The 12,082-nt window shown below is 56.0% G+C and overlaps 1 protein-coding gene across 1 annotated transcript in view; it reads right to left on the bottom strand.

Annotated features, from left to right (window-relative positions):
- SCN4A (sodium voltage-gated channel alpha subunit 4) overlaps positions 1-748 on the bottom strand; it is a 34,481-nt gene extending 33,733 nt beyond the window's left edge. Inside the window, exons 1-2 of the mRNA XM_009464640.2 lie at positions 450-748; positions 24-142 (exon numbers count right to left, since the gene is read on the bottom strand). Coding sequence (XP_009462915.1) covers positions 24-142; positions 450-713 — 383 coding nt within the window. The 5' untranslated portion in view covers positions 714-748. The remainder of the gene's footprint in view (positions 1-23; positions 143-449) is intronic.
- Between the last annotated feature and the right edge of the window lie 11,334 nt (positions 749-12,082).

The following is a 12,082-nucleotide window of genomic DNA, read 5'->3' as shown; positions in this document are numbered from 1 at the left end:
AGCATCACAGAGAGCAAGGATATGAATGGATAAGCACTTTGATGGCTCCTCTGCGGATGGGGTGGAAGGGCCCCAGCAGGTAGAGGGCAGGGGTTGCCGAGAAGCGGAAGATGGACTTCCCTTTGTTGAGAACTATGAATGTCTGTGGAGAAAAGAGAGGAGGGAGATGGGTTAGCCCTTTTGCACACATCCCGAAACACCCACGGATCAAGTACTGCCATTAGAGGTGAGACTTCTGTGTGTGCTTTGGATCTCCAAAGGCTTGGGACTTTGCCAAGGAACAGGTGCTCTGCTTTGGAGGAGAAGCAACTACAGAAATCTGGGGCTGTGGGTCACCAAGATGAGACCCTGGGCCACGGTGGAAAGAAGAGGAGGTCCATGCTTTGGTCTTTTTCTTGGGACTTGCATCTAATGCCAAGTCTACCCATGGGCTAAGCTCTGCCCCTCACCTTCTTATCCTTGTAGAAAGGGTCCAGATCCTCCAGTGGGATCCCGATGAGCTCTAGTGGTGGATCACCATAGATGAGGGGCAGGTTCTTGCCAGCTTCCAGGTCACTGCTGGGCTTGATCTCCTCTTCCTCGGGCAGCTCCACTTGCTGCCGCTTTACCTTGAGTGCCTCTGCCTCGGCAATGCGCTGCTCGATGGCAGCCAGTGAGGCGGGGGTGAAGGGGCGGAGGTTCTCGGGGCCCGGGATGTGCGGCAGGCCAGCCATCCTCTCATTCTGCTCCCGGGACGCCTGTGCCCAGCCTGCTGGGAAGAGGGGGGCTGAGAAGGCAATGCCAGCTGGTGCTGTTTTGGGGCATTTTTGCTCAGCCCCTGAAGCCAGGTGATGGCAGGATCTCAGTGGGCTTTTGCAGATGGGTTTATTGCAGAAATATTGAACTGGCAAGAAAGGTTATTACGCAAGGATCGCTTGCAGACGGAGCGCCCCACGCGCTCCTTCTCCTCCCAGACCCCCATTCAGCCTCCGATCAAAAAGCACCATCAGGTTGAGCAACATATGAGCTGAGCAGTTGGTGTCCCTGGCACCAGCTGGCTGTTGTTAGACAAGCAATTTCACAACCTAGACAGAGTTGTTCAACAAAACAAAACACCTTCGGCATCAGTGGCACCGCTCCAGCTGTCTCCCCTTTGCAATACGTTGCAAGGCATCGGCAGCTTTCCTCCTGCACCTTGTGCAAGCAACGTGCAGTGCTCAAAGCAAGAGGTTCCTCAGCCAGAGGAGCTCGGTCCTGCAGGGTCACCGGCCATTTCACAGCACCCGTCCATAGGAAACACGAGTGCCGGATGGCTCTGGTCCCAAGAGGAAGGGGTTAAATTCTTATCTTGAGCCAAAAAGCAAGGCAATAATGGCACTTTCTAATGTTACAGAGATCAGGATGACTCCCCAGACAGGAATAGGATGGGCCATTTGGGAGAGAGAAGGGTGGTTCCACTGAGCAGCAGAACATCAAAAAGGGTTGGAGAGAGCAAACTGGGGACAAGAGGGGTGGTTGCACCCGGAGGAACAGGCTGCCATGCCCTGAGCAAGGCCAAAATGCCTGGCAAAGGCTTCCTAGACACCAGAAAGGTTCTTGCTTTGAGCCACATTGCCTCAGCTTCACCTCGATATGTTTGACCCATAAACACCAGCTTGCGTCAGAGATGAGCCCAATATACCATAACACTTGATCCTGCTTTGCAGGGACACTGGGATAGATGCACCTCTGTGCCTCACCCTCTCCAAAATGAGCATCCCACTGGCAAGCGGCGACTCCTCCATGCACCAAAACTTTACATGATGCTGCTGAGCATCTGCCCCTGAAAAAGCTTCAGGATCAATATTCCTCACAGTCCCAGCCCTGCCATGCTGGAAACCTTCAGCCCTTTGTAATTAAGGAGAACTGGACATTTATAGCCCTGATGGGAAGAGAGACTCTGGGTGCGTAATGGTATCGATACGCTCCTATGATGGTTATAAAACCAAGGGATAAAAGCAACGGCAAAGGGAGGTATTGATTTCAAGCAGCGCAGGATAACTGCATTTTAGAAACCACCACACTCCCTTGCTATCACTCTTGAATCGCATCTTTGTGTGCAAAATGGATTTTCTTCTGCCAAGGACAGGCAATCCCCACAGCAGCACAGCATTGTGGGGGTATTACTGCTCACCCCCCCACCACATCCAGCCTCAGGGATGAAGCAGGGGCCAGCCCCCAGCTGCAACATCTCTTGGGCAGAGACCACCTTCAGCAGCGTGTTTGAACAGCCCCTTCATGGCTTCGGCACCAGGGCTTTGATGCACAGTCAAAATGCAGCTGGTAGAGGGATGAGAGCAACTTGCTGCCTTTTGGAACAGGACAATCTTTAAAAAAAAAATCAAGTGGCAAGACCACCAATTTTTGTGTGTAAACCTGCTTTAGAAGAGGAAGAGTTTTGTCCTTGCTGAACAGGGTTATCTAACAGGATAAACCAAGTCACATCACTGCAAAGTGGAGCCCAGCACTGCCTACAACCCAGCTTGTGGCCCAAACTGCTGCAAACCGGAGAGCCTGGAGCAGTTACCCCTGAGGGGCACAGCCCCATCTCACCCCAGGCCCGCTGGGCCCCAAAGGTGGGACCTCATCAAAGCAAGCAAAAAGGGAATTTTTGCCACCGCGCGTCTCTGCGAGGGGACGGTGCCCACAGCAGCGGTTCAGCAGGATACCACCGTTGCTTCTTCTCATCCAGAGTTATTCTGGATTTACACCCATTTCACACTCTACTTGAGCAGCTCTGGAAACCTGCCCTTTGCATTCCCTTGCTACCAGTGGCCTCAAAGCTCAAGGCAAAAGCACGGCCCTGTGTCTGGCTCTGCCACCCCGAGTCCCACCAGGGATGCACTGATGCATGGTCTAGCAGGACCCAGAGCACCCATGGGGAGACCGACCCACCCCATCTCCTGGGGACTCCACAGACTTGTTGGTCTAGGCAGCTTCAATTTCCCTGGAAATAGGGTTTTGCAGAGCTGTTAGGGCAAGCCTGCGTTATGGGCCATGCCAGCGCTCTGTAGGGCTCCAGCCCCTTCAGCGGCACACTGCTCTCCAAGGCTTTGCTGCATGGTCCACATCTTCCCTGGAGCCTCCCACTGGGTGCTGTCCCTCCAAACCCCCAGCAATGCCCTGTCCCCACTCGCTGCACCCAGCCCGCGGTCCCGGCGGAGGTGGCTGTGCCTCCAGCTGCCACCAGCGATCACCACAGGCGTCAGGTTTCTGCAGCCCCATGACTCTGCTCATTCCTCCCCCGGCAAGACCGAGTGCAGGAGGGGAGCTCAAGCGAGCAGCACCAGCTTCGCTTTCTGCCCATGTCTCCTCTTCCTCGTGCTGGGCTGAAGCCATCGTGCCATGCCACGCTGATCCAGCTGCCAATGGAGCAGCCCCTGGCAGCACCAGGCATGGAGCTTGCAGCCACAGGGGGAGATGCTGGGGCTTGGCAGCACTGCCCAAGGCTAAGCAGGGGGTCCTCAAAGGGGATGTTGCCCTGGGCATAGAAGTGCTTTGTGGCTTTTTGGGGTCTTCTGCAGCATCTGGTCCTGCTCTTACCCCTTTGGGGCCACCCAGAGATAGCAGGATGACCCCAGGGAGCAGGATCAGGACTTAAGCCTATGTGCAGCTCCCACACACCGCAGCCCTGGAGCCATCAGCATCTCTGGTTGATTGCCACTTCCCAAAAGGGAAGGAGCCAAGAGCCAAATGTAGGCTCTGCAGGGGGCTTGGCTCAACACCCCTCTCTCCCCCAGTGAGCCCAGTTCCCACACCAGTGGGTGTGGGAGACACAGCATGGGGTAGACAGTCCCACCACCCCGAGTGAAGTGGTTCACCCTGGGACCAGCCACCCCCAGCCACTGGGACGGGTGAACAGCCCCTCCGCTCCCAGCCTGGCACATCCTGGCACATTTATAGCAGCGGCTATAAATAACCAAGATCAAACTATTTGCGCCTCCAATAGGTAAAAGCAGTTCGGGCCCAGCAACAGGTGCTGCCCCGGGCAGAAATCACCCCCATGGTCCCGTGGGGCTCAGCCCCAGCTCCCCCCAGGACCTGGGTCCCCCCCAGCATCCCTTATTAAAGGCAAACTCTTGCCCCGTCTGCTTCCCTGCTAAGCAATTGGTCACTTAAAACGTCTCTACAAACTACCTCTGCTATTCATTGTCTTCTTAAGTTTTGGACTCCCAGCTAAGCTGGATAACTTCTTTTTACTGTGACACACTTGAGCTGTTGCTTTTGGACATGCTGCCCACGTCCAACACCTTGGCACACCACAGATGAGCATCTCATGCCCCAGTTCAGCATCAGCAATTACCAGCAGGCAACTGGGAGCAGCTCCCTGCTCAGGAGTGCATGGCCTTCACTTTGATAGAAATTCAGTTTCCTCTGATATTTTTGCTACTCTGAGGCCACACAAATGAATCAGCCCCAAAATAAAAGGAGCAGTTTGGAAGCTACCAGAGATACTGTGTAATAAGTTCTGTATAACCAGGACAGACGGAAGGATGACTGCTTGGAAAGCCACCCCATCCAGAATTGGCATTTCATCCCTGCACAGAAAAATAACCTCCTGCTGGCTGAGGAAGAAGGGGAAGGACTTTCTTGGCTGCTGTGTGCAGATATGTGGCTGTGGGGAACACTGGGTGGCCAGGGGCCTCCTACCCATCCTGCTGACCCATGCAGGTGCTGAGCTCAGCCCATCACACCGGGGCTCTGCTCCTCCCTTCTCAGGGCATTGCTCTAGCAGAGCATCTGCAAAGCCAGAGTCCCCCAGCCTGGTAAGCCCAGAGAGAGGCGCTTGCTTCCCCACCATTCTCAGGACAGGTATGACTGGGGTGTCTCAAGTGAAGACATGCTGCTCCTGAGAGATCTCAGCTCTACAGACACCCAGGAGACAGCAGTGGGACTCCCTGAGTATCTGCAGCATAGCAGCAAGACTTAAACATATCTTGAGGATCTGTCCTTACCCATCTGCAAACCTGCCCTCAGATTCATCCTCTTAACAACAGACACTCTGGAAAGACCCCAGCAGAGGCTGATAGGGACACAAGTCCGAGACAGAAAACAACCTGAATGGTCATCAGCAAGTGCAAATCAGCTTCACTCACCAAGAAACAGCAGAGCCAGGTGATGCTCAGCCAAGCGCTCACAGTGCACAGGGCAGGGGGATGCCCTGCAGCAGGGATTAGCATGGAAACAAGGAGCTCCAAAAGGAGCAAGCAGTCAGCACCAGGAGAGCAGGTGCCAGGGAGCCCAGAGCTGGCCCACATGCTCATCACTCATGAAGTTAACACCAGGGGGGAGATAAGCCAGCACCCAGCAGCTCAAGAGCTCTGGAAGCCAGACCCTGTTGTGCACACAAACCCATCACATAAAAAGCGCAATCCTGCGGCAACCCCTCCTTGCTACCTGCACCCCAAATCCTCCTGGGACACACCACTTCCAACGCAACCAGCACCTAGAGGCAGACTGCACACAGGACAGTCCAACCCTCTCCATCCTCGCTTATTTATCCCCATGAGGACACCCAGGGTGGGGCAGGATGGTGCAACGGGGACCAGCTGGGACCGCAGGGTTTGGGGATGAGTCACGGCTCAGCGGTGGGTTCTCGGTCACGTGCATCCCAAGTGCTGCTGCAAACACCATCCATCCTCCACGCTGCCCATCCCTGTGGCAGCCATCTCGCTCGCCCAGGAGGACCCCTGGGGCCACACCATGGGTCTTGCTCTCCCAACCCCGTGAAGCCCCCCCATAGCAGGTCCCCTCTCCACCCCTGCATGCGTTAAATAGCTTTTAAAAAAACAAAACCACATGGGCTAGGAGACCTGCTGCCAGGAGAACATGTGTTTCGTTCAAACCCAGCCCAAGGGCATGGACACTCGCAGTCAGGACAGCATTTATATGTCCACGGAGGACAGGGAGCTTTATGGGGATGATTAAATAGCAGAGTCCTTATCCCCTCTGCATTTCCCACCTCTACACACCCGACCGCTCAGCTCCAGTGGTAGGACCATGGGGGAAAGGAGAAGGAGCAGGGCCAAATCCTGCCACCCCACCTGGCAGGGCAAAGGGACCCCAGAGAGCCCCAAACCCCAGCGGGCGCAGGCTGCGAGGCAGGAGGCGATGCCAGCCCTGCGCTGCGGCGGCGGGGCCGTCCGCTGCTGTGGGATTTGTTTGAGCTTCAGGATATTTGTGCTTTTTTTTTGGTGGTGCTTGTGTGCATGGGGTGACACTGTGCTTTGTTGTAAACTCTGATGGTTGTAGAAAAAAAAACTTCCAGCACGATCCTAGGGACATCACATCTTGAAAAAGTCCTACGGGGTGTTTATGTCCTACTGTATTTTCCCCAAGTTCTGATAAAAAGGTAGGGAAATTGGAAAAATCTAATGTGAAATGTTTTTTTTCTGCCCATAAATAGCACAGGGGGCGGAGAGATTGGCTTTAAGTCACGCACATGGGTGATTTAACGGCACGCCGAGCAGGGCCTGGAGCTGCATTAGCGTTTTCGAGATTATATGAGTTTCTAGCAGTTACTAGGATAAACACCCTTCAGTTGCGCCAGACAAAATTAGCCATTTTATAAACAAGTTTATGTCCCTTTCTGTAACATGATAATGTGCTATTTAAGAGTCTGATGTTTACTATCCCCAGATATATTGTCGGCTCTTAATGCTTTGCTGTAACTACATTACCAAGACTATGTGGAAAGGTATGCAAAGTCTCCAAAATTTTCTTCTGCAGACAAATGCCTCTTCCAATGCTGCCGTGGGACACTGGATCTCCACCACCGCGGCAGTTCTGAGCCCACCATAAACTCGCTGTGGTTTTAGGCTGCCCTTTTTTTTAAAAAAAAATGGTGCTAAGTTTTCAGGAAAAGAAAATAACACCAGTAAAAAAATTAAGAGAGAGTCACCCCAATCCTTTTCCCACTCTCTTTTCAAATAGCAGTGGGCTCGGAAGACTTAGAGAGTGAGAAAAAAAATTAATTCTTCATTTTCCAGGATTATCCTTTGAATTCCTGAGTTCTTTAAGCACTCAGCTGGGAAATCCCATGGGCTGTGTGGCTCGAACACCAGCCTCTCCCCCGCCAAGCCCAGCGAGCACCACTGGCTCCCGTTAGTGACACATCCCCCCGTGGCGACTCCTGTCACCACCGTGGTTTTTTACCCTCCTCTTGGTGAATTTTGTACCTTTGCCTGAAGCGTGGCCCAAGCCAACTGCACCGGCAGGAATGCGGGATGTTTCCAAGCAGCACCCATCATCCCGGGGGTCCGGGTGAAGCTATACTGCCTGCAATTTGCCCGACGCCGAGCAAAAGGGATGGTCTGTTGAAAGCCCTTGGAAAACAATGGCAGAGCAAGCCCAGCACTGGTGGATGCCTTTCCCCAGCCCGACCAGGGCGACTGAGATGCTGCAGCACGTTCATGTTCTTCAGGTGCCATCACAGTCCCCCAGGTTGGTCCAGACCAGCCAAGGTCACTCTAAAGCAGCAACAGCAGTGCCGGTATAGCTGCGTGGGCCAAGTATAAAAGCGTATAGTTGATTTTAAGCACCAGTTGAGGTCTTTGGTGAGTGAGTTCACTGCTGTGGGAATGATGTGACACCCGTGAGCTGAGGGCTGTGCTGGCCGTCGGGGCATTTACATGGAGGAGGAGAAGGATGCGATGCACAATCCCGTGTTTCACGGCACGTTGCAGCAGCACCTTCAGCGGAGTCCCAGCCACGATGGGTGCTCTGCACGTGCCAAACAAGGTGCTCCTCCCTTCCCCAGCTCCTTGCAAAGACGCAGCCGAGCCCGTGTCATCGCTGGCTTCCTTTGGAGAGCCAAATCCTTAATGCTGAACATGCTGAGGGGGCACCAGCCTCCTCCGGGAACATAAACCACTACCCCCCCCAAAATACGTGCCCTGCAGAAGTGACTCCAGTCCTGCAACTGGCATCATAAGTGGCATGGAAATCAATTTCATACAATTCACTGATAATTATTGACCTGAATTTACTTGAATGCAAGCACTGCAATGCCCGTTTGCCCGCAGCCCTACCAAGGGTACCTTGATGTGCTTGAAGGCGGGGATGGCATACATAGGCTGGAAGCTGTGAAGTCCTCAGATACTCTCCTGGGCCACAGATGGAAATAGGAGGTTGCAACATCCTGCAGCAACGCGCTAACCCCCTCCTGCCTGGAGCCGGGGGATGCAGCGGGGGGTACTACCCCATCCCCGCTGCCTTTCCATCCCGCTGTCCCTACTGACCACCAGGAGGGGATTGCTGGAAAGGGGACACTGGGGCGGACAGCTGCTTGGGTTTATTTTGGGGGGGTTGGCTGCGGTGGAGGCTTGGGCAGGCAGGGAAGGGTTAAAACGGGGACCCTGCGCTTGCCCACTGCCCACTGCCTGCACTCGGGTGTCATCCAACGCTCTGCTCCTCCCTGCCAGCAGCTCTCATGTCATGACTTGGAAAAGATCTGAGCGGTGCTGTGAAGGCAGCGAGGGGACAACGTGGGGGAAGGGAGGGCAGCGTGGGGCTGTAACGACCTGCTACCCGCCATGGGGTCCCCCAGACTCGGGGGGCATGGGGGCAGGGATGCAGCCACCTCCGAAGGATGCCAGGAGAGACATGACACGGCCCCACCAGCTCCCATAGAGATCACCAGTAAGCAGCGCTGGGAGCAGGTCCCAGACATGATGCTCCTGCAGGATTTGCAATATAGAATCATAGAATCATTTAAGTGGGAAAAGACCTTTAAGATCATCAAGTCCAACTGTTAACCCAGCACTGCCAAGGCCACCACTAACCCATGTCCCTAAGCACCACATCTCCCCGGCTTTTAAATACCTCCACGGATGGGGACTCAACCACTTCCCTGGGCAGCCTGTGCCAGTGCTTGACAACCCTTTTGGTGAATAAAGTTTTCCTAATATCCAACCTAAACCTCCCCTGGTGCAGCTTGAGGCTGTTTCCCCTTGTCCTATCGCTTGTTCCTTGGGAGAAGAGACCGCCTCCCCCCCGGCTCCAGCCTCCTTTCAGGCAGTTGCAGAGAGCGATGAGGGCTCCCCTCAGCCTCCTCTTCTCCAGGCTGAGCCCCCCCAGCTCCCTCAGCCGACCCTCACCAGCCTTGTGCATCCTAGGGCTGGAGGATCCCATTTTCCCAGGCTCTGTACCCCAATACCCCGTACCAGACACCATGCAAACCAGGACCAACACGGGGCACTGCAGCCATCACAGCCCTCCCCATGCCCAGCTCCAGGCGCTGAGCCCCACACCTCGGCTCTTGCCCTCCAGCTCCCGAGGGATCTCATTCAAATCCACTTGGATCTGGATAAGGGGGACCCAAAGATGAGATGTTCGCAAGGGCTGTATAAATAACCAAGGAGAGAGGCAGCTGGACAGACAGACAGGCACAGAGGCTGAGCACCCTTCCCGGCATCTCCGGAGCTATAGCTGGGATCTTTGCCCTCATAACTCCCCAAAGCATCCACCATGGTCTTCCCCTTCCTCCCCTCCATATAAATGACCTCATTAGTCCAACCTGGTGAGCACAGAAACGATGCTGGACGGCTCGTCATTACCTGCTGCCGCTCGCGCTCCTACCCCCAAATGCAGTGAGTTTCCCTGAGTGAAGGCAGAGCTGCCCGAGTGGCTCCACAGGGCCCTTTTGCCCTGAACGATGCTCACCAGACCCTTATGCACACACCGGAAAATAGAAAATGCTATTTTCATATTAGCACAGACAAGTAAAGGCAGGACTCTCTGTTCTTTAACCAGTTCCTGTAAATATGCCCTTTCCCCCCCCCGAACTGTTATAACGTCAGGCATTTTCCTAGCAAGGACTAGAGGAGGCAGCTCCAGCGCTCACAGCACCAATCCATCAGCTACATGTGCAGGATCTCCCCTGTATAACAGGACTGATTGGAGCGTCCTGCTGTCCCCAGGGTTTTATGGAATTGTTGCCTCTCGTCGATATCTGCTGTTAAATCTTGCGGTGCGTTTTGCTCGCCGCGTGCCCGGGCTGGTCCCTCACATCTCTATCAGCAATGGTGTGGGCAGGGGAGGAAATGCTTGTGCTTATCTGCAAACCACCCTGCAACTTGGCACCGGCTCCGGGGAGCGAGAGAACAGCCATGCAGGATCTGGCCGAGAGGGCTGGTTGCTGTTGCAAGGATGGGGGGACCAGGGTCACCGATTGTCTCTGGATAGACCCCGAAATAGCACAGGGGGTGCACAGCGGTCCCTGCACGTGCAGTGAGTGATGGGAGCTTTGCACAGCCCCGTGCACTCACTGCAGGCAGGGTTGCGTGGCCAGGTCAGAGCTGGGGGGGGGGGGGGGGGGATTCAGCACCCAAATAATGAGCTGAAACCCACCCTGGCACTGCCTGTTTCTCTGCTGCCCATGGGGGCACCCCAGCCCTGAACCCCACGTTGGGCTCACCCTGTCTCCCCAGCACCCCAAAGCCGTGGGCTGTGTGCGCACCCCACAGCCCCTGCATGCGGATGGGGGAATGATGGCCTCCCACCTCCGTGTCCCCCCCATCACCGCCGTTTCGGCACGACAGAGGGGTCCCACCTCCTCCCCCCCTCCCCATGGGGGTCCCTCCCCACTGCCCCGCGGGGGACAGGGGCTCTGCAGGGACAGGCGCCTTCCCGAAAGGAGACACTGCGAAGCACCCCGCAGACCTTTTCTGCAACCTTGGCTTGGCCAAGCTGAGGTTTATATTTAGATCTCCAAGAGAAGCCAGGAGAAAGGCGACTTGTGACTTTTAAGCCCTGCCTGTAGCTCCCTTCCTCCGGGTGGGAAGGTGGCTCAGAAACCGGTTGCCCGTCACATCCCCCGCTGTCCCCTCTCATCCTGGTGGCAGGTCCGTGGCCACCGAGGGTCTGGTGGCTGTTAGCACCCTTGTCCCTGCACCCTGCCTGCGCCTTTGCGGGGACTTTCACCCCCTGCCCTGGGCTGTTTTCCATGCAGGGGGGTCTGGCGGGTGCCTACAGCCCTAAACACCACCCCAGCGACTGCGGGTGCTGTCCTGCTCCCATCCACCTCCGGCGCTCAGCCGGTGAAACCCCCAGCATTGCTTGCATTGCTCCGGGCACAGTGAGAATGACAAACCTGAGGACATCCAAGACCCCGTAGACCCTGCCTGGTGGCCTGGCATCAGCCCAGGGCTGAACCCAGTACTTACTGTTGGGTGGAGAGAGCAAAATCCCAAGGAGAGACCTTTTAGGGCCAGAATTTCCCTCTCCTTCGACTCCTGGAGGCTTTGGCTCAGCGAGTGCCTGTTGGCAGAGCAGCTGCTGCTGCTGTCAGATGGTCATGAGTGAAACCTGAGGACATGCGGGGTCCTTCAGGTAGCCTCGGCCCCGTCTCAGCTGTGGCATTCGTCCCCCGCCGCGCCAATCATGGGGCTGGCGGCGCCTGCAACCCCCGCGGCCGCATCGCCCAGCGCTCCCGGGGTCCTGTGTGCATGGAACCGCCTGCACCGCGGCCACCCCGGCCATGCCCAGAACCGGGGACACTGGCCACCCGGGGCGGTCATGGTGGCAGAGCAGGGTGTCCCAGATGGTGAGGTGGCTTCGGGCTGGCTTTGGCACCAAATGGGACGTGGGGAGGTGGAGGGGAGGTGGGAAGGGACCCTGGCCAGCACCTCCCCATCTATCTCTCCCAGAAGTGACATGCAATTGGAAAGAACAGCGGGACAACTGCAAGGGCGGGGGGCGGGAGTCGGTGCCAGCCCTGCTGCCAATGTTGTCTCCAAGCCTGTGGCTCTTCGGGAGTGTTATTCCCGTTGTGCAGCACCCAGCACCAGCCACGGCTCCTCCTCTTGCTTGCAAGCAAGGGGCGTCTGTCATTTTTGCTTTGTTCCTCCCATGCCCACCCTCTGCTGCTGCCTAATTTTGCACCAGCACCGTGTTTCTTTGCACGCCAGGAGCATCCGACGGCCGGGATGGCCAGCAGCCATGCAGGCTCACCTCGTTTCTACACTGGCACGCTTCACCCCGTGTCCCCTGAGGCACTCCCTGCCCGGGGGGACCCTTGTGGGTCTAAGTCAGACCAGGGTGGCACGGGATGGTGCAAAAGGGA

This window comes from Nipponia nippon, unplaced genomic scaffold (assembly GCF_047370975.1).
Source record: "Nipponia nippon isolate SJK-2023a ecotype South Korea unplaced genomic scaffold, ASM4737097v1 scaffold_32, whole genome shotgun sequence".
In the NCBI taxonomy this organism is placed as follows: Eukaryota; Metazoa; Chordata; class Aves; order Pelecaniformes; family Threskiornithidae; genus Nipponia; species Nipponia nippon.
The sequence above is the reverse complement of the archived record's forward strand: the minus strand, read 5'-3'. Positions and strand labels throughout refer to the sequence as shown.